This window comes from Protopterus annectens, chromosome 8.part0, assembly GCF_019279795.1.
Source record: "Protopterus annectens isolate FY-2018-M chromosome 8.part0, PAN1.0, whole genome shotgun sequence".
NCBI classification, from domain to species: domain Eukaryota; kingdom Metazoa; phylum Chordata; order Ceratodontiformes; family Protopteridae; genus Protopterus; species Protopterus annectens.
In genome coordinates this window covers 1,451,839,672-1,451,860,527 of record NC_056741.1, presented here as the reverse complement: position 1 = coordinate 1,451,860,527, position 20,856 = coordinate 1,451,839,672, and the positions used below count along the sequence as shown (strand labels likewise).

General features: G+C 40.0%; 1 protein-coding gene across 5 annotated transcripts in view; it reads left to right on the top strand.

The window, feature by feature from the left end:
• BCO2 (beta-carotene oxygenase 2) overlaps window positions 1–20,856 on the top strand; it is a 701,930-nt gene that overhangs the window by 539,560 nt on the left and 141,514 nt on the right. For 4 of the 5 annotated variants that reach the window (XM_044081056.1, XM_044081053.1, XM_044081055.1 and 1 more), the window contains one exon: window positions 4,882–5,049. The exons of the other annotated variant lie outside the window; for it this stretch is intronic. In XM_044081056.1, coding sequence (XP_043936991.1) covers window positions 4,882–5,049 — 168 coding nt within the window. The remainder of the gene's footprint in view (window positions 1–4,881; window positions 5,050–20,856) is intronic. 5 annotated transcript variants of the gene reach the window in all.

Below are 20,856 nucleotides of genomic sequence, written 5' to 3'. Positions count from 1 at the left end.
GCATCTTGAGGTGTAGACTTCTGGCATTGAGCAGCATTAACCTTAGTTTCTTTTTCCTTGTGTTGTCTATGGAGGTGGGTTTGTCTTTTGAGCCTTGCCTAAAAAAGGCACTATGGGGGTGGCAAGAGCCTTAGCTGGTATTCAAAAGTCCAGGGGTGACAGGTGCAAGCCGTCCCTAGTGAAGAAATATGGCTTGTTGAGCATGTCATCCCAGGCTGACAGACACTGGATCCCCTTTGAATGACACCAATACTTTAGCCAATTGTTAAAATTGATCATTTTGTCTTTATACTGTGGCATCATTCTTGGTGAGGGTAAGATGCTACTCAAGGTCAGGGTCATACCGGCCTGGGCTACATGATCAGAGAACTCCTCTATGTCTCTTTTCATGTAATCCAGGGAGGAACGTCTCAGGTCATTCACACCAGCATGGACAATGATGGAGTCATATTTGTACTTGCTTTGGAGTGACCTGAGTCCTTGTGTTATGTGGTGGATCCTGGCACCCGACTGGCAGTTTACAGTGACCTTCTCCTTGTTCAGCCTGGTGAGTGGGACATCAGTGTGTCTGACAATCGAGTCACCTATTACAAGTGTATTAGGTGTGTTGTTTAGCCTTAAGGGCTGTGACTGTGTGGCACACTGACGTTGTGAACTATGTGATACGTGGGTATTGTTGTGGGGTAGTGGTTGCTTGGAAGTCTGCTTTGGAGGTCTCTGCTGCTTGGGAAGATTTTTATTTAGAGCCTCCAAGTATGTTTTTGTGTGTTTATGTGTCTGGTTTGCTGTTGCGATAGGTCTATGTGAGACTGGATTTGCGGTGTGTGTGGTTACCTTTTCCTCCTGACTGACTGCACCAGTACTGGGTTGAGAGAGCTCAGCCTCCAGTTTGGCTATATAGTTGCATCTCTCACATATAGTTGAGCTTGTTGGGAGGAGGAGAGGGTGGTCTGTGTACATAAGGCAGTTGTAACATTGCCTCAAGATTCCCAGATTCACCAGCTGGACTGGAGAGTAAACCTGAAAATGACTTTTGGACATGCCAGAATAGTATAAGGAACTACTTTTTGACTGATCAAAAAGGACCAGTAGGGAGCCAAGTACTTAAAGGGAGTATAAGAGGGTGTAGTGCTTTAGTTTATTAGTGCTTACTTATAAGATTACTTATACAAGCAACTGTAGGGCTTTAGAATGAAAATAGAGTGCTTACTTTGAGATTTAGAACAGCTCTAAAGGAAAAAGTGAAGAGCAGACTTTATGGAGCCGGGAATAGTTTAAACCTATTTAGGCTGCGCTGCCCGATGCTGCGCTATGCGCAAAATCGTGCAAAACCACGCAAATGCGGGTTTTAAAGCAGGGAAAATGAAAGAGACAGGAATTTGACCCAAAACGGCCAATAAGATACTAGTTTCAGGGCTGAGACCACTCCTCCAGGGACAGATAGGCTGCTCAAAGCTCCCCACTCTCACTGGTGAACAGAGAAGTTTCCTCCTATCCAAGTAAGGATATGGGCAACACAGGAAACTATACCACAATCCGGAAACTATACCACATTCGCTATGACCATACTGGTATGTCAGGTACTCCATTTCATTCTGTATTGCTAACTATCATGCTGACTAGAGGCATACCAGTGTTCTACAGATCATGGCTTTGGTTGCCCTACATAATTTTGTCTGACTTCCAACCCTGCAGAACTAACATCCCACTGCCTGCCCTACTGTTGTTAGTCTGCGTAGGCCTGGTGGTGGTGGGGAGTAACCATAGCCATCATTCTAGAGCCATGGCACAGGCTCTGTTTGGGTTTGTCTACACCTATCCTGCTGGCTGAGACTGTTATTGGGTATGTGAACCATCCTGACTGGCATGTGTGGGTCATATGGACACACATGTCATACAGCACATTTCCTGCAGTGGGTTTTGTCACCCTGTGTAGTACTGACTAATAAGGTGACTCCAGTATGTGTTACAGATGTCATGCTGCCACTATGGGTGTCTACTATCTGCTGCCATAACATTCAGCCACCAAATTACCTTGCATGCTCACATCCATACCATAGCTACAGGCAACAACGCATTCTATTCCATTTGGCAATTGGTGGGTTGATTGACTTACCTTGCGGGTGTGCCAGACTTGTGGATGGTGCTGGAGGGCTGTCTATTTTGGATGCACATCGTACACTTTCTATGCATGGTTAAGCACAGGTAGTGTCATATTTGGCATCTATTTTACTGTATGTGTGAGTCAGAGAAAGGTGTCATTCCCTGGGTCCCTACTGTGTCAGTGCATGTGCTATGCGTTGCCACTTTGCCAAGGCCAGGGCAAACTGGGCACGCCTCCTTCTGCCTACTGCGGCAGGCACAGGATGTTCCTCCTTCAGGTCACTCTGTGCCTGTGCAGGCTATGGCATTGGTGGGGGGCTGCGTGGCCCTGCCCCATGCTGTTCCTGCTGCAGCTGTTTCCGCAGGATCATATTGTGTAGCATAGCACATACCATAACAATTTGGGTGCATGTAGCTGGTGAATACTGCAAGGCTCTATTGGATGTGTCCAGACACTGGAACTGTGACCTGAGCATCCCAAACACATGCTCTATTATATGTCTGGCCTGTGCATGTGCCTCATTATGGCGTTGTTGGTCAGGTGTGTGCATTTCTGACAGGTGTCATCAGCCACAGCTCCAGTGTGTACCCAGCATCCCCCACTAGGTGACCATAGAGGATGTCCCCATTGGCAAATCTCTGGTACAGCTGCATCAGATGCCATATGTAGCTTCCAGGGCAGCCAGTGCACACATTCATTATAATGCCCTGGGCATCACAAATGACCTGGCATTTGTTGAAGGGGATGCCCATGTGGTTGATGTAGGCCCTACCCTGCTCACCGGGTAGTGCTTTGATGCACATGTGCGTGCAGTCTATAGTATCGACTACCCCAGGGTATTTTGCTATTTTGTGGAAGAGACGCATATTGCTGGTCAACACCTCATGGGTGTTGAGGAAATACACATGCTCACTGGCATGTGCTGACATGGCATCCAGGAACTGGTGGAATACTCTGGATGCTAAGGCCTGTGAGATCCCCATGTTATCCCCAGTTGTGCTTTGACAGGTACCTATGGCTAGTATACCTAGGCCTACACATGCCTTGGTATCCACTGGGATGGGTTCCCCTCAGTCAGTTTGGTGTGTCAGGTGTGGCTGGCACAGTTCAAAAATTTGCTGTAGGAGGTCTCTGTCCACCCTATAGCACTCCACTATGTCCAGCTCATGTAGCCCCTGGTAGTTTACCCTGGGTCTGTACACTCTTCTCTGTCTCCCCACTGTGGGTTGTTCGGCAGCATTCACATCCTCACCACCCTCAGCCTCTAGCACACGTTGTTGTATATTGCCTGCTGCAGCCCTTCTCATTTTGTATGTTTGTTTGTTAAAACTACCCCACTTGTATACACTGGTGGTGTAGAGTGTGGGAAAAACCAGAGGGGAAGGTGTCTGTTTAGTTTATAGTAGTGTTCTGGGCTGGGCTGGTCTGCTGTCTGTGTAATTGGCTGATTCTGATACATTTCACCTGCCAACTAAGCTAATTCTCCTTGATTACTTCCCTGCTGCTGTATTCCCTTCCCATTGCCTTCCTGTTTAAGCCCCTGTGTGTGCTGCGCAGAGTGCTCAAATGTGCACACTGCTACTATTTCCTGGTTTAACTTTTATTTTTCTTCCTATAAAACACCCGCTTAGGCATTGTAAAGAGTGCTAAGCACATTTAGACACACCTCCTAGCTTAGCTGTGCTAAGCTAGGAGCAATACCGAGCCACAGGGCTCCAATCCGCTTACAGTATGCCTGACACACACACACCCATGATGTCACCTATATCCTAGTCTTGCACCCAGCTATTCATACTCTTACACTGTTAGGACCTGCCTCACATCCTGGGGAAAACTGGGATTCACTATCCTTCCCCTCATTTGCATAGGATTGACTGCTAATGCATAGTTACATGTCTCACACTGGGCCTCCCCTCTTAGCAACCATTATTCACTGGCCAGGTTGTCTTCTGCCTGCCATTGACTTGCATGGCAGTCTACCGATTTTAGTTAGAATGCTTATTTTAGGTTTATTTTGTTATTTTCCCCCTGATCCCATTTGTGCGCAGCTGCCCTATGCTTAAACAGCTGAGATCGGCAAACAAAAAATAAAAGTTGTTTTATTTATTTTTTTTATTGTTTGCAATGCCAATGGCCTTATACTTGGCCATTGGCATGCTTCCTCTATGATATGCAGCCTTTATTTGGAGCTGTTATAGCTCTATTTTGGATTTTGCACAAATGTACTCGGTTAAAACTAAGTACATTTCTACAGATAGCACTAGTCTTGCATGGACAATTGCAAGCTTCTTGTGTTGCAATATCACCTCATTTGCATGAATTTTTCCTGCAAATGAGATGATTCGCATCCCAGGGCTTAGTCCATGCATGTTCTGACTACCTTCCCAAACTCCATGCATGATTAGTGCAGGAACTCTCGTGCATGCACCTGCAGGCTGTTCCTGGATTGCACGGCAGATATATTGCCCATCAGAGCTCCTGCACTAATTATGCACGCCGTGCAGGACATAGAGAATCCGGGGGATTATTTAGTAGACATTTTCCTGCAAAGTAAACTGTTGTTCTGAAAGCATGCGCAGACTGCTAACTTGATTAGGTGCTCCTAATAATATAAATGTTATACTTCTAGTTAAAGTTATCAGAGTATATTAAAACAGATAATAAAAAATGCAAACACATGCTCTATCTTCCAGTCATTGTTACCAGTCTGTCATTGACACACTCCCTCATATAATGCCTCATTTTAATGAAGTTCTTTTTTGTTTTTGCATTTACAGATACACCCAGTAAAGTATTGTACTAAAGCTTTTCTGACATTCCATCAAATTAATGCCTTTGAGGAGAATGGACACATCATTCTTGACATGTGCTGTTGCGATGATGGGTCTGCTATTCATATGTTTAACATACATAACTTACGTAAAGATGGCAATGATCTAGATGAGGTAGGCCTTTTTGAATGTGTTCAGTATAACATTATTTGACTGCAAATCATTATTTCTGAGCATGTCTACTGTGAATTGCATTGCATCATCGCGTTTACTGCAACATCATATCTCTAACCAGTTTTAGGGCTAAACATAAATACAGAATGCAGAAAATAACATAATTATACACTACACTATAGAGCTTTTCAGCCTTAAGGAGTAATTCTGAAGGAGTGTGATATGTATACACCTTTTTATTCAATGTATTTTGTACCTTGATACCTTTATGACTGTGATCTGCTTGGCTTCTGAAAGTTTAATTACTAGCAGTTATTATAAGAAGCAATGATTTCTTCCATGAGAAAGTGCATACTAAAGTCATAGCAAACTACACTCTGCAAACATAATCCATTTCAGATAACGTTGATGAAACTGGTTCCACGTGAACAGTGGACAACTTGATGCTTAATCCACAAAAGGTAATAGACATTGCTGTGTCTTATCAAATGATGACTACAGAATGATAAAATTAATTCAGTCATCCTACTTGGATTACTGCTATAACTAGTTCATAGTTAAGGAGGCAGCTGGAGCCTATTACAGCATTCAGTGGGCCTAAGGCAGAGGCAGTCCAGTCCCTGATAGGATGACATTCTATCACAGGATGTATGCACTCACTTACACATGTGCATGTATAACACCTATGGACAGTGTGGAACATCACTGATTCACTGATGACATGTCGTTGGGATGTGGAAAGTAACTGGGCCACATGACAACTTACTAAATCAAAGGGTGGACATGCAGACTGTACATAGAAGGTGGCCTAACTGAAATCCGAACTGGAGAACCATGTTACATGTACGTCTGGGTATCCTGACTGTCTATGCAGTGACCAGTCATATTGTCCTAAATACTTTCAGCCATACAACAACAGTCAAGCACACGTCCTTCCTCATCCACTCATTCAGCCATCCAAGACCTAATAACAGTTTAACGTTATATCAAATCGGAACAAACCAGTAAGCTGTAGATCAAATAGTGAAAAACCTGAGATTCGTGGGGCACATCTCTGTGTACAAATATGAGATGAAACAGCTATTTGCCCCCCCCCCCCACACACACACTCTTAAACTGGTTCACAATTGCTCTCAGAAGGGCCCTTTTTTCTGCATTCTTGCAGAACTGAATCTAATGGCTTCTTTACCAGTGTCCAATCAATCCATCAGTTCCATGGTCATGGGCTCTGGGGATTCTCATGCAGGTGAGAAACCCACAGTCCATTCTTTCAAACACAGGAATCCACCATGAGCTTACATGCTCCCAATGAGTGTGAGACAATATGGTGGTGGGAGGGCAGCTTTAATGATCCTGTGTAGTAGCCTACTACCCCACCCACCAGAAGAGCAACCTCCTCTCTTGTAGTGCTTCTTTATAGCTCTGCTATAGCTGCCATTCAAGGGAAAGTATATTTTCACACAACATATTCTCTTCAGCTTATAAGTGCAATCTGTACTCTATAGCTCAGGCTCAAAAGCCTCAAAAGCTGGTAGACACCTACTTCTCCTGCTAGGTGTCACCCATCTGGGGAGCCAGGGCTGTCTCCTTCCCACCCAAGATGGGTGAGCCAACAAAGGCCAATCACTCCCATCCTGCCATGCTAGCTCCTATAGGAGCCTGAGCAGCTATTCAACTTTGGTTGCCTACAACATAGACTTTCTATTACATGGAGTGATCCAGGATTGCCTTGAGTAAAGTTAAATTCCCTTCATCAAACAATTTACTTATGGATGGTAGGAGGTAATTTTGTTATTACTTTACCCCACAGAGCTTCAACAAACAAGTCAACAAGTCTAACAAGAAGTTAGTTCATCGTGTCATACAGTATTTTCTAGGAAATGTCACCTTGCTTTAACCTTTTGACAGAACAGTAACATTTTCTGCTTTAAAAGATAAAAAAGCAACATCGTCATGGTACCCATTAAAATGGATCAGCGATCACAAAAGCAAACTTCTTAATTCTATTTAGAGTAGTAAAAGACCCCAAACTTTCAATTGCTAGCATTTGGAACAGTTCTTGAATATCAGGCAAAGGTACCAAAGTAGCATTATCATTGTTTCTTGCCCTGCCAACATTTTGACACTGCTCACACATCTTGTAATGCCCTCTCAATGTCTAGACAATAAAAAATCCTATAAGCCCCCTTTTTTGTTTTCTTTTTGACCTATTGACATGTGAAGGAATATCATGGGCTATGTCCTCAAGTGTCTGTAAGAAGACATTTGGCACTACTATCTTCTATATCATCCCTTTCTATAACCTTCCTTTGGAAGTCCATTCTCTGCACAATAACCCTTTGCTGTAGTGTATAATATAGCTGCCCATGAGAATCAGGAGGCTGCATGGCTACCTCCCTCAACTTCTGTCAGCTAGAATTGGAAGGCTGTGTCTGTTTCAATGCTGTTTTTGAAATCTTCCCCAGCTTTTCTTCTAATTCAAGTCTAGTAATTTTATTTCACCTGTGTCTCAGATTCAGGCTTGTTTCTCCCATCTATTCCTCTGAAGTTGACCCTTCCAGAAGTAGGACAGTACAGTACCTTTTTACAGCTGTGGCCAAGGTACAGGCTTACCACTATTACTTAAGCCATCTCTGACATTGTCACATTACCAGTGTCTAATGGAGCTCAGAGAAATGGCTGAGTCCCCCCCACATCACCTTCCCAACCTGATTATCTCCATACTTGGCTGCATACAGTTATCCATTCACAAGGTGCTGGGTCAACAAAGCCATTACTTATTCGAATATCTGCTGGAATATCATCAAACACTGCCAACTTCTAGGCTTTCTGTCCCCTTCTCAGTCTAAATAAACCCTAGCCAGTGGCACCTGAAAAGATGCCCCTCCCATGCCCCTAAATGAAGAAGACCACCATGAAAGTGCTACTCCTGTCCAACAGCTAAAGCAGTGACATTAGTTATGTTCAGTGCTGTATCTCCCTTAACAGCAGTTTATTTACCCACTACCAAGAAAGGGTACTTTCGTCTGTCATAATCTAAAGCAGCTACAGTTTGAAGATAACTCACCTCTACTGTGGTGCTACCTGCGTTAGATCTCTCAAATGCTTTTTGTTACCTACCCAGTATCTGTGAACATTTAACCATATATGCCCTAAGTGGTTATAGTGGAAACATTTAATTTCAAGACACTGGCATGTATTGGTGACATGGTCCCTCCCTTCTGAGTGGAACCTGTTGTGAAGGTTTAGACTGCCCCTATGGACCCCTTAATACCCAGTTGTAGTGCTGTGCACCTCTTCCTTGTACAGTTATGCTCTGCTGCTAAATAGAGGCCATCCTTTTTGCCCACTTTATCAGTAGGGTTACATTCCTGATTTGTTAACTAGAGTCTCAAATCCCAACATTTCTAAAGTTGTAACTTGACATCCGCTTATCCTCCTATTTACAGTAAGTGTTTATTTCAGTGAAATGAAATCACTACCATATTCCTCTTGATTTCTCCTATATTCTCTACATTTTTTTTTCTGTAAGCTTCAGTAATGAGTTTAATGCATATAAAAAGACCACTTTTACCTTTAAAGTAGTCTGAAAAATAAGACTAAATTTTTTTTTACAAAACATCGATAGTTTTACCTATCATAGAAGTAAAACTCTTTCATGTTGTCAGTTTGTAATGATTGCACACATTTGAATGTGCAAAGAAAGCAATCCCCTCCTTATGCAAGAGGAAACAATTTGACTTTAATGTTTGGGGCTTAGTTTTCACACGTGATGCATGTACATTTGGTGAAGGATTGTTAGATGTTTCTTCATAATCACTGGTGTAGTAGCCTTAGCTGTATGGGTTATATCTTGCAAAGGATATAACAGATGACCAATCTTCACAATGTATCCAGGTGAAGAAAAACAGCAGCCTGTGCAAGGGTGCTCCTCTTTTGTGCTTCAGAGGATTGACGGTCAGCATATGATCTTACATTGCTGGACAGATAAGTCCCCATGGGGAAAACTTCCACAAACATTTTTTTTCTAAAATGTGCTGTTTTCTGTGAAAAAAAAATGTCTTTTATTCAGTTTAACGTATTTTATTGTACTGTTTTGAGACTCACTGGTCTGACAGACTGCTTACTGTATGTTCTACCTTTACCATTTGTGCTTATTTTAAATACTTTTTAATAGAAACATGGTTATTTTGATGTGTTTTATTAGGGGTAGGTGTATTTTGAGAGTGTCATTGTGCATTTAGCGTGTGCGTACTACTTTTGACAACTTATTCATTAGATGCTCGTACTAGCTGCACTAATTGGGAATCAGACTCTGTTTTAGGGAAAAACCATGGAACAGCATACTGGTACCACAGATCAAGTATCTTAAGGACCCAATAAAAAAGAAAACATTCAAGGAGCCCTTGCCAACATAATGAGCTCAGTCTATGCCTTGGATACTTGTAGATAAGTTTGCTGTGGCCATTACTGGTTCCACAGACCATTCACTTTTTTTTGTCTGGGTCCTTCTGGTATAGCCTCTTTAGCCATTATTGACCAGCATCTATCCATGTCTTCTATAGCTGCTCAGATGTCCTTAATAGGCACTGGAGAGCCACTCTTGCTGGTGCAGGAAGAGGGAGTGGGAGTACATTCCTGTGCGGGTTTCTATCAGTTCGTCGAAACTTCAGCAGTTCAAACACCGTATGTTAGAACTGTGAAGTTTGAAAACTGATTATCGCGAAGCTGCAGAACACTGAATTCTTTCCCAGAGAAAGAATTCAGTGGGCCATTTCTGTGGCTTTGCTATTTTCAGCACTGTGGTGGAAAGTTACGGGTCGGGTTCAGGTAAGTGTACGATTGTGCGGACGTTAGAGTTAGGCCATGGGTTAGATGAGTTAGGGTTAGGGCACGGGTGAGGTGGGTGTGCGATAGTGACAGACTTAAGGTTAGGGTGGAATAGGTGAGTTAGGGTTAGGACGCGGGTCAGGTGAGTGTGCGGTAGTGATGGACCTTAGGGTTAGGGTTTGGGTTAACGTAAGTGGATAGATAGTAGTGTATGTACAGTTTAGTGTATGGTTGGATGTAGGATTTTAAGTGTATGTGTGTGGATTGCTGTTTTTTTGGTGGGCTTGTGGTTTGTGTGTTTCTTGGAACAGCGATTTTTTTCCCCTTGGGAAAAAAAAAATCGTTGTTCTAAGCGTTAGATGGTTTTGCACTTCGAGGTTAGAAGTTTGAACATATGGTGTTTGAACTTCAGCCATTTCGTTGAAGTGATATAGACCCTCCTGTGGAGCTGGTCTGAGAGACCTGGTCCTCGGGATGGAGTTAAATACATGAGTCAGTCTCCTTCTAGGATTGCCCCTAGAAAGAGACAGAAAGTTAACCACTTATCTTCCTCAGTCTGCTTTTTTGAAGGTAAGGAAGATTTTCTTATCTTGGCTCAAGATTTATTCAAGGCATTTCAAACTTTGAAGGGTGACTGGAATTTTTTGTGGAAAAAAATTCAGATTCTGAGGATTACCTCTCTGAGGATAAGGAAAGGGATTGGGAAAGGACATCTTCTAATTTTTTCTACCCTAGTATCTGATTCTGACTCTAATGAAAATATGTCCTCAGAGTCTGCTAAGGAGAAATTTTTAATTTTCTGAAACTGTTTCTTGAATGAATAGGAAGGATGCCTTAGTGGGAATTGACTGATATTCCATATTCTTTGAAAAAATATATAATTTCTCCCCCTTCTAGCTTTAAGTTCTGTGTACCCACTTGACTAATGTTTCACATTCCTTACCTCAGTGTTATTTATTCCTGACATCAATATTATAACCCTTCTTACCCATGTCTTACAAGTTGTATCTAATGTTTGCTTGTCATATATATTGCACATAATGATTTGCATACTAAATATTTTATATTTGGGATTTAATATCGTGCATAATGCCACTGCAGAAGAAATAGCTGCTTTATTTTTCTATAGTATCTAGATTCCTTAATGACTATTTATGTAATGTATTTTTGTAGTAAAACTGTTTTGTCATGAGAATCTTAAATGTATCTACTGTAGCTTTTCTCCCCAGGACTCCTCTGAAAATGGCTTGGCCCAGTTAGACTTTCAAGTTGACTGCCACATTCTGCTGCCATTTCTCCTCTTTTACTGGCTTTAGAGGATGTTTTTGATATTGTCTGTACAATATGCCTTACTGTCAACCCGTAGTCCTTAAAAAAAGTAGACAGACTTTATAATGTTTCCCAGTCTTACAAATATTTGTTTTCTTATCCTAGATCTGATCTCACAGCCATTTCTGTATCAAATCCTGCCCCCAAATAAATAAATAAATAAACAGAAAATAAAAATAAAGAAATAGATAATTCCTCTCTCTCTGATATTAAATCTCAAATATAAAATATTTAGCATGCAAATCATTCTGTGTAATATATATGACGAGCAAACATTAGATAGATTTGAGATTTATTCTTCAGACACTTCAGCCTTCTTAATTATCAAGCTCATATGCTAAAGTATTGTAAGCTTCTTTTGACAATAACAGGAACATGGCTGCCAGTTTTCCCTCTCAGTAAGTAAATCCTCTTTGAATTTAATTGTTTCCATTTCCCAGGTAACCAAACTTTCTTTAAAGTGCGCTCATGACTGTGCTGACTTGGTGTCTAGAGCTGCAGCTTCTGCTTCTGTAATGAAGTGGTTCGCATGAGTACATAGACAGATGATTTCTGAATATGTTAAATCTGAAATATTAAATTCTCCTTTAAATAAGGAAGTTTTGTTTCATCCTTCTGTTACTTAGGTTCTTAGAAGAATTTGACAAAGAAAAGAGAGCTTGATCCAGTGGGTCACTTAGATTTTTTAGCCCTCCTTTTTCTGGTTTGTTAAAACTTTGGCTAAAAACTCAGATTCCTTTTACAAAAGCAAACTAAACAGTCTCAACAGGCTTCTAACAAGCTGTAGTACAAGACACAGTATCAAAAAGATTCAAAGATAAAAGAGGGAATCTTCCAGAAAAAAGAAACAATTCAGGAATACGGAATGACTGTTCTCACTAGCCTGCTACTCCCTTAAACCTGTCCCAGAGCCTGGTCCTTCACCTTCCTTATTGGCGTCAGATTATTTTAGACTTATAAGTGTTGTTCAGGAGGTTACATATGGCAATGGGAAAGCCTTCCTACTATTCAGAGAATTCCCCCTTATCATCCAAATCAACCATGCCTGCCACCCACGCCCCCCGCCAGTCAGCAACCAAATGTTTTTTTTGGGGTCATAGAACCAGTTCTTCAGAACAGTAGGGAAAAGGTTTTTATGCAATAATTTTTTTTCTGCTGCCAAAGGATGACCCCTCTTGGAGATCATTTTTTGACCCAGTCTTTCTCAACCTAGTTGTGAATGTTCCAAGGTTCAAAATGTTGCCCCTACAAACTTTTGCTACCTCTCATTCCTCCTTTAACTTTGTTAGCAACTCTAGCCATAAACAATACTTATCATCATATCCCTGTTGCCACAACTTTCATTAGTTTGTTAAAGATTTTCTGTGTCTGGTTTACACTATCAGTTCTCTGCATTGCCCTTGGGTTATCTACTACTCCATGGGTGCTCAGTGTCTAGTTCCTGTAATAGCCTATTGTAGACTGCAAATATTCACGTTTTCCTTATTTAGATGGATTACTAGTCTTTGTAGCATCTTCCTCAAAGTATCATGAGAAACCTCATCAATGTAGGATTGCAGGCCAACATTCATAAACTCCTTCCTGGTTCCTTCCCACAGGATAGTGTTCCTATGCTGCTTTCTGAATAAGCAGATGCATTCCTCACTCTGGAAAAAGTAGACTCATATATGGAATTACTCAGGAGCATCACCAGTCAGTCTTAGACTTCCACAAGAAAATACTTCAGAGTACTAGGATGTATGGCTTCTGTGAATTTCATGATTCTCTTTGCCAGATTATAAATGAGAAAAATACAGTGGTTCCTGAAAACAATATGGTCCCATCATCTTCACCCCAAGACATTTAAAATTCCAGTGTTAAGCTCTGAGAATAGGTGAGTTGCTTTTGTGTGTAAAACATAGGGTCTATGTCAAATCATTGAATGCTTAAAAAAGCAAACGATGATTTATCGAACCCTTGTAAGCGAAAGCTTACAATCTCTAAATCTTAGAATTGTGATTTTTTCCAAGGGAAAAAAAATCGCTGTTCCACAAAAAAAAAAAACACATTTTTAAAACATTGCATAAAGTGGAGGGCTTCACACCCCAAACCCCACCTACTTAAATATACCAACTTTGAGATCGCACTACAGTCAGAAAAATGGCAAAGTAATGGAAGCGGCCAAGCGATTTCTTTCCCAGGGAAACAATTCACTTTTAAGTTTGATCTAGATGCATTCGAAAGAATGCATCTTCGATCATGTAATAGGAACCCGAAAACATATATTCTTCAATCCATGTCTTCCTTTTTTCCTCTGACTATACCTGCACAATCTGTAGTAACAGATGCTTCAAATTTGCATGAGGAACTGTGTCTATTGAGTAAAAGGGCAGGGTGTGTGTAACTAACAAGAAAGGCCAAAGCACAACAATGTGAAAGAACAACAGGCTGTTACTCAAGATCTCAATTCTTTCTATCATTTGTGGTGTCCTACACCACTTCTTATGCTCACAGCCACCACAGTGATGCAGTACATAACGGGGTGAGGTGGTGCTATGGCAGCTTAGATGCAATAATTCAACACAATTTAGTCCTCTAAACTTCTTACATTCTGTCAAAGCAAAATGTTGTGCAAACAAATTGAACTGGACCAGGAGCTTGAAGAATGGAAATTGAATGAAGGGGTCTTCCAGGAACTGATCTAGTTGTGGGGAACTCCACAAGTTGATCTTCCTGGATGCTTTCAAAAGAAAGAACTGAAAAACTTCTGCTCCAGGACTCTTTGCAAACAGGCCTGGAAAACAGATGCTTTTTCATTCTTTAGAAGGGAATTTTCCTGTTATCTACTTCAAATCTTTAAAGGGTCATTCTGAAGATTCAGACGGACTCTCCAAAACTCATTGCAGTGACTCTTCTGTCTCAGGCAAGTGTTTCTCCTTTCTTATGGAATTAGCCAAGGGTAACTACTACAAGTTTCCTCACAAAGAGGATTGACTTACATAAGACAAGGGGTATTTAATACATCCCATCCTGAATCAATTATAACTGATTGCCAAGATGATTCAATTCTGATACCTTTTAGGCACCTTATTTTGATGTGCAACAGGTATTAAAGGAGGCAAATAAATCTATATTGATAAATGGAAACTATTTGCTAGTTTGTACCAGACTATGAACAAGAGGCCATACAGAGTTTCTGTACCAATGGCTTTGCAATATCTGTGCATGTTATTTTCCTCTAGCATTTCATGTTCCTTTATCAAATTTAATTTCTCAACCATTCAGCATGTCTGCCTATGTATCCTTTTCTTTCACTGTAGTCTTGAAATGGGTTTTACACATTTATTATTTTTATTATTTATTTATTTATTTGCATTTGTTTACCGGGATGGTCCACTGGGCCAAAAAGTGCCCGTTTTCAGTGGATGCCTGGGGAGAAAAGCTCCATGGTAATTTATACAAACAACAACACATCTAGCAAATAAAACAAGAGGTGACAATGAAATAGGTTTTTAACAAAGTAATAAGGCAATGAGGCAATACAGTTATAAATAAGACTATCTACTGACTCTACTAATATATGTAATTACAGCAAATGGTTAATAACTTCTGACCAGTGACAAGTGGAGTACCACAGGGTTCAGTCCTAGGTCCTCCCCTGTTTGGTATCAAAAGACCCTCACTGAGACAGATGCCTGGTGTCAAAGCCATGGCCTCAAGCTCAATGCCAAAATGTGCATTGTGATCCCTTTTGGTAAAAACTTTGTATCCATGAACTACCACATAGGCGGTAGTCTACTTAACACTGAAAGTGTGATAAGAGACCTTGGGACACAGGTGGACAGTAGTCTCTCCTTTGATAATCACATCGCCACAGTAGTCAGGAAATCCTTCTACATGGCACACTACATCACAAAAGGTTTCTCATCCAGGAAAAAAGAGGTCATTGTTCCCCTCTACTCATCACTCATTAGACCCATTATAGAGTAAAACGCCCCTTTTGGTATGTACCTCACAAGACATCTACAACAACTGGAAAGTCAGCAGAAATACCTCACAAAGAGGATTACCAGCCTCAAACAGATGCCCTACACAGACCATCTCAAAAAACTCCAGCTTTACTCTGCCACATATAACCTACTCAGAGGCGATCTCTGCTTAACATACAAAGCTATTTCAAACCCAGAGCTGCTGGACATGCTCCACTTAAAGAAATCCCAATCCCTATGAGATACACGCTGTAGGGACCTAAATTTTGTCACCACAATAAACAGAACATGCTGGATGGATAGATTCCTATCCCAGAGACTTCCCATACACTGGAACAAACTACCTATCTATATCAAACAAAGCTCCTCATTAGCACTCTTCAAGAAAAATCTTGATGATTGGTTGGGAGATAGGAAATTCACCATGGGGATCACTTCTGTGGTTCTGCTTGACAGGGGCATAGGAAAATAATTTTCTTGGGTGGGAAAAGCCAGGGTACCATTTGGCTAGGCTTATATAGGCCCTATGGTCAATAGCCTAGTACCTACCTATGAACCTATAATCAGGAGATAGGTAGGCTGAAGGAGGTGGGTAGGTAGGATGGAGAAAGCATAAAGTGGAGGGGGTAGTGGGAGAGGGGAAAAAGTCAAGTTATATAGTGTGAGGAACTACCACATGAGCATATCCACTGTGAGAACAGATGTTGTTTTAAGGATTTTTTGAAGAGAGATGCGCTGCTAATGGATCTTAGAGATAGAGGGAGAGAGTTCCATAATTTAGCAGTGGAGAAGGAGTGGAGCATTTGGCCAGCAGAGAGGTTAGGTTTGTTAATCTAAAATATTTGATTCTCGAACCAAAAGGGTCTGATGGGGTGATAGGGTTTAAATAGAAAGGAAAGGGCAGGGCAGCAGGCAGGGTTGAATATTAGTTTATGGGCCACTGTTAGTTGTATATATATATATATATATATATATATATATATATATATATATATATAAGATGATGGGGAAGTTCTAGCCAGTTTAGTATGCAAAGAGAGGCACAGTGGTGGGATGAATTTTTTCTGTTAGCGACGAAGTTTGCAATTTTGTTATAACAAGAATTGAGCTTGGATTTTAGACTGGCCTGTATATTAGTAAAGAGCCATAGAGGATAGATGGCAGCAGGAAGGAGGAGGCAAGTGATAGTTTTGAGGAGAAATTGAGGAATGTTTTGTGGCGGTATAGCATGCCCAATTCCTAGCGAGCTTTTTTAATATTGTTGTGAATATGCAAGTCGAAGGATAAGTGTTCATCTATGGTGACTCCTAATAGCTTAGTATGTGTGACAACCTCAAAAGTAGTGTTATCTTGGGAGAATATGGAGAAAGAGTCTTTTTTTATAGTTAACAGCTTCTTGGGGATGAATAGCATAAGTTTTTTTTTTTTTTTTAGGGTTTAGGGCAAAATGGTTGCTAGTCGTCCATATTTCAATGGAGGTGAGAGCTGCATGCATTCACCTAAAAGACAAGTGGTGCCTCCATGGGATCTTAACTTTGTTTTGGAAAAGTTAACTTTACCTTCTTTTAAACTAGCTCACCAAACTAAGTAATGGTCATCATTTGAAAAACAGTATTACTGATTGCTTTGACATCTGCAAAAAGAGCATCTGAACCACAAACACTTATTTATGGTTCAATCCTATTTGGTGTTCCATAAAGTCAGGGTTTCTTTGAAAACAAATCCCTCATTTATGTTTAAAGTAGTTTCAGGGTTTATTTTCATCCAAATCATAAATTTACTTGTCATCTTTCCAGAATCTAAAAAAAGAAGGAGAAAGGATTCTACATACTTTGGATGTGCATAGGCAGGTCAAGTATTACCTTGACAAAATTAAACCCTTAAAGAAAAATGAAAAGCTCCATTTCCTATGAATGTAAGAAAAAAGGGCAACCCATGTCAAAACAAGACTACTTCAAGATGGTCGTCTTTTGCCATTTCTTTTTGTTATTTCCACCATAATAATATACTTCCAGGCAGGGTCAAGGTGTATTCTATGAGGACCTTGGCTTCCTTTATGGCTTTTTGTAAATAGATGGACTCTAGAAGTATTTTAAAGGCAGCTACTTGATTCTCTGTGCTTACTTTTATAAAACATTGCAAATTAATTATTTTTCCAGTTCTGGATCAAATTTTAGTATGGCAATTCTCCAGGGGCTTCTTGACCATTTTCCTTCTTCCACTGAAACTATACAAGCTTTGGTATTCTACCAATGTAGCTAAGGCTACTGCAGCAGTGATTATGAAGGAACATAATACAGATACGTAACTAAACTTACCAAAACAGTAGCTATTCAAATAAACCAATACTATAGTAGCCACTCCCTCCCTCTGTCTCCCTTATTTGTATAAATGTTTATACCAAGGTAAAGATTTGTGTTACTTTTCTTATCAGGATGATAGCCTCCTTTTTTCAGTTGTCAAGAAAGTTCTGAAGCTTTTGGCATTGAGACTCCTGTTTTTTCTTCAGTTGGATCTCATGCAACCAGCAGCCTGGGTGCACATGGAAAGAACCCACGGCACTGGAGGGCTGGCTGGCTGTTATATCCTTGGCAGGATAGAACCCATAAAGCTAAGGCTACTGCAGCACTGATTTATTTGAACACCTGCTGTTAAAGTAAATTTACTTATACAACTGTGCTTTCTCTTTTATGCAGCCAATGCTTTCCGTCCTGCATAATGGCCTTTTCGTGCTGAGGCCTCCTTTCTTCCTCTACAGCTTTAACCTCAATTTTTTCTCTCTTCCTTTGCAACTCAAACTGTTTTATTCTCCCACTTGCAATGGCCACCAGGCTTTTCTTTTCAAGCACTAGCATTAACAGCTGTTACTGGGCTGTCTCTAGACTTAATAAATTGAATCTTAGTTGCATCAAAGACTGCTGTCATCTTATCCTTTGTTATTGGGCATACTGAATTACTTTCCACGTGCGTTCTTTCGTCACCCGTGGCACTGATATGTTTTCATACTCTGTAACAGTTTTTTTTTCATTTCTTAACTACTCTGACTAATGAACAAAATAACTGTTATGCAAGGTATACTGTCGGGTTCATATGAAAAGAACGACAGCTTATTAGCGCGACAAAAAACAACGATAAAAGACTAACCGACAAACCACCCCACCGAGTACACACACAACACACCACACACACTCCACACCCACACAAATACAAAACAACAATTACAAAAACAAACCCCACACCACACACACACAACACAACAAACCCAAACCTTACATACACACCTATCGACAACCTGACAAACCCTGACCCAAACCCTAACCCTAGGTATCGCCTGACCCGCTGACCCACCTACCCTAACCCTAACCAAACCACACCACCCCCACCCCAACCCAAACCACCCCACCCGAGCCCTAACCCTAACTCAGCCACTCCACTTACACGCACATCATCACCCATACCTACACTACGCACAACACACTACTTACTACATACACACATCCCTCCCCATTCGCTTACCTCCTCCACGCTATTGTTCTTCCTTTCCTTTTTGTTGTGTTGATCTTTTTGTTTCCCAGCATCGCGAAACGGTGAAAGTTGCTCTTTCTTTTGAATTCCATACTGTCATATATATCTGCCTTGTGAATACAGTGGTTCACAAAGTTTTTGGTGAAAAACTGTTTTGCAAGCTATACAAGTCCATTTCACAACATATCTACTCCACTAAATTTTAAGTGCTGTAAGATGTAAAGAAAACAAATATGTTTTTATGAAATAATCACTACATTTACAACAGCTTGATATATTTTATCTGTTTTCACATATGCATTTATTGAATAGCAACTTCACTCAGATTGTCACAAAGCATATGCTTTTATTAACCTATTTATTCTATTTTGCAATACATTTAAGACATTTAATACCATTTTCTTCATTGTGATAAAGTTGATTGACTGCATGTCCAATCTGCTACAGTATGGGACAAAACCAATTTTGAATCTTTCAGATAATCTCAGCCCAAACAATTTGATGTACCCTCATAAAGCAGTTTACCTTCATTTGTCAAGTTTTTGGTCACTTCCACTCAAATTCCTGTAGTCTGTGGAATTAGAACTTGTAGTGTCTGACCCTTATATCCAGATTTAGCAAACACAGAGGCTCTAGCTGTTAGAGGTGGTATTGTGGATGTATTATCTTGGACAGGATTTGACAATAAACTGCCCTCATCCACAGGATGGCACAGTTATACTTAACACAGCTCACTGTTTCCCATTTGTAGTATAGTGTTCTCCTTCCCCACTATAAAGAATACCTAGCTTATCAGCAGATATACTGAATATATATATATATATATATATATATATATATATATATATATATATATATATATATATATATATATATATATATATTTATATATATATATACTGTTTAATTTGTTTTTATTTAAGGTCATTTACTCATTAACACCTATGTGGTATGGAATGTCACATTTCTAGCAGCCTATACACATCTTTGCATTCCAGGTCATTTTCTGAAAAATCAACTTAAAAGGCATAAGATAAACAAATGTAAATATTTTGTGAACAATAAAAGCTATTAAATCTGTACAAATATCAATTTTATCAGTAAGAAGTGTTTTTTACAGTGATAAAAAGCCAGTACATTTAAAGTATTTCCATAAATACTATAATATATTATGAAGCACGCAAGCCCAAAATTACAAATGGTCATGTCTTGGAAACTGTACTATCTAGACTTATACTGCTAAAACACTTTTGCTAATGAAATAAAAGCTGTTATATGTCAGAATGAAATTCCTCTCTGAGTGTGTATTTATGGAGATATTTACAGAAATATGAAAACATATGCTTAATTATATGATTAGCAATATCAGTAACACTGAATATCTCTCAAGATATGCAACCTACAATACAAAAATCAATGACAATTTTCTTCAACAACATCTAAGGTTTCACCTGAAGTCATGTAATAGTTTGAAAGAAATGTTTTTTAAATGCTATTTACATATGGAAATATTACTTATTTTCATAAATACCAACAAACAACTTGTAATAGTTAGTACAATGTAATATAAATGGACACTGACAATGAATATTTTGTCTGCCACTATGGCATTTCAAAGCAAATCCCTCAATGGCATGTAAGTCTTTTAGTTATGAAAACGTGAACATAAATATGAAAATATAAATAATAAGTGGCAAACAGTGATTAATTTCCCTTCTGCAGGACATCATAGATTAACAGTCTTAATTGACACTGTAAAACTCCACTATCAGTCATAAGCATACAGGTGATCTGCTGTGGTGACCCCTAACTGGGAAAAGCTGAAAGAAGAAGTGACATTTTGTTAATAAGTCCTTGTCTTTCTAATACTGTCTGTTATTGTCTGTTAAGTCACTTAGTTAAAGACACCAGATTCAGAAACATTCTAGATGCCATAAAGAGCTATGGGAGTTAACTGGAAGTATACAGAAAAAGGAGCTATAGGAGTGAATGAGCTAAAGAAAGAAGATAATGCTAAAAGAGGAGAGTGGGGTACTTCCATTCTTGAGCTGCTGTGGATGAGCTCATTAATACTTATTTCCACTAATTTTGATAGTCTCCACAGTAAAGTCTAGGCTATGGCAGGAGAAAGATGCATTCCATTATGGGTTACTAA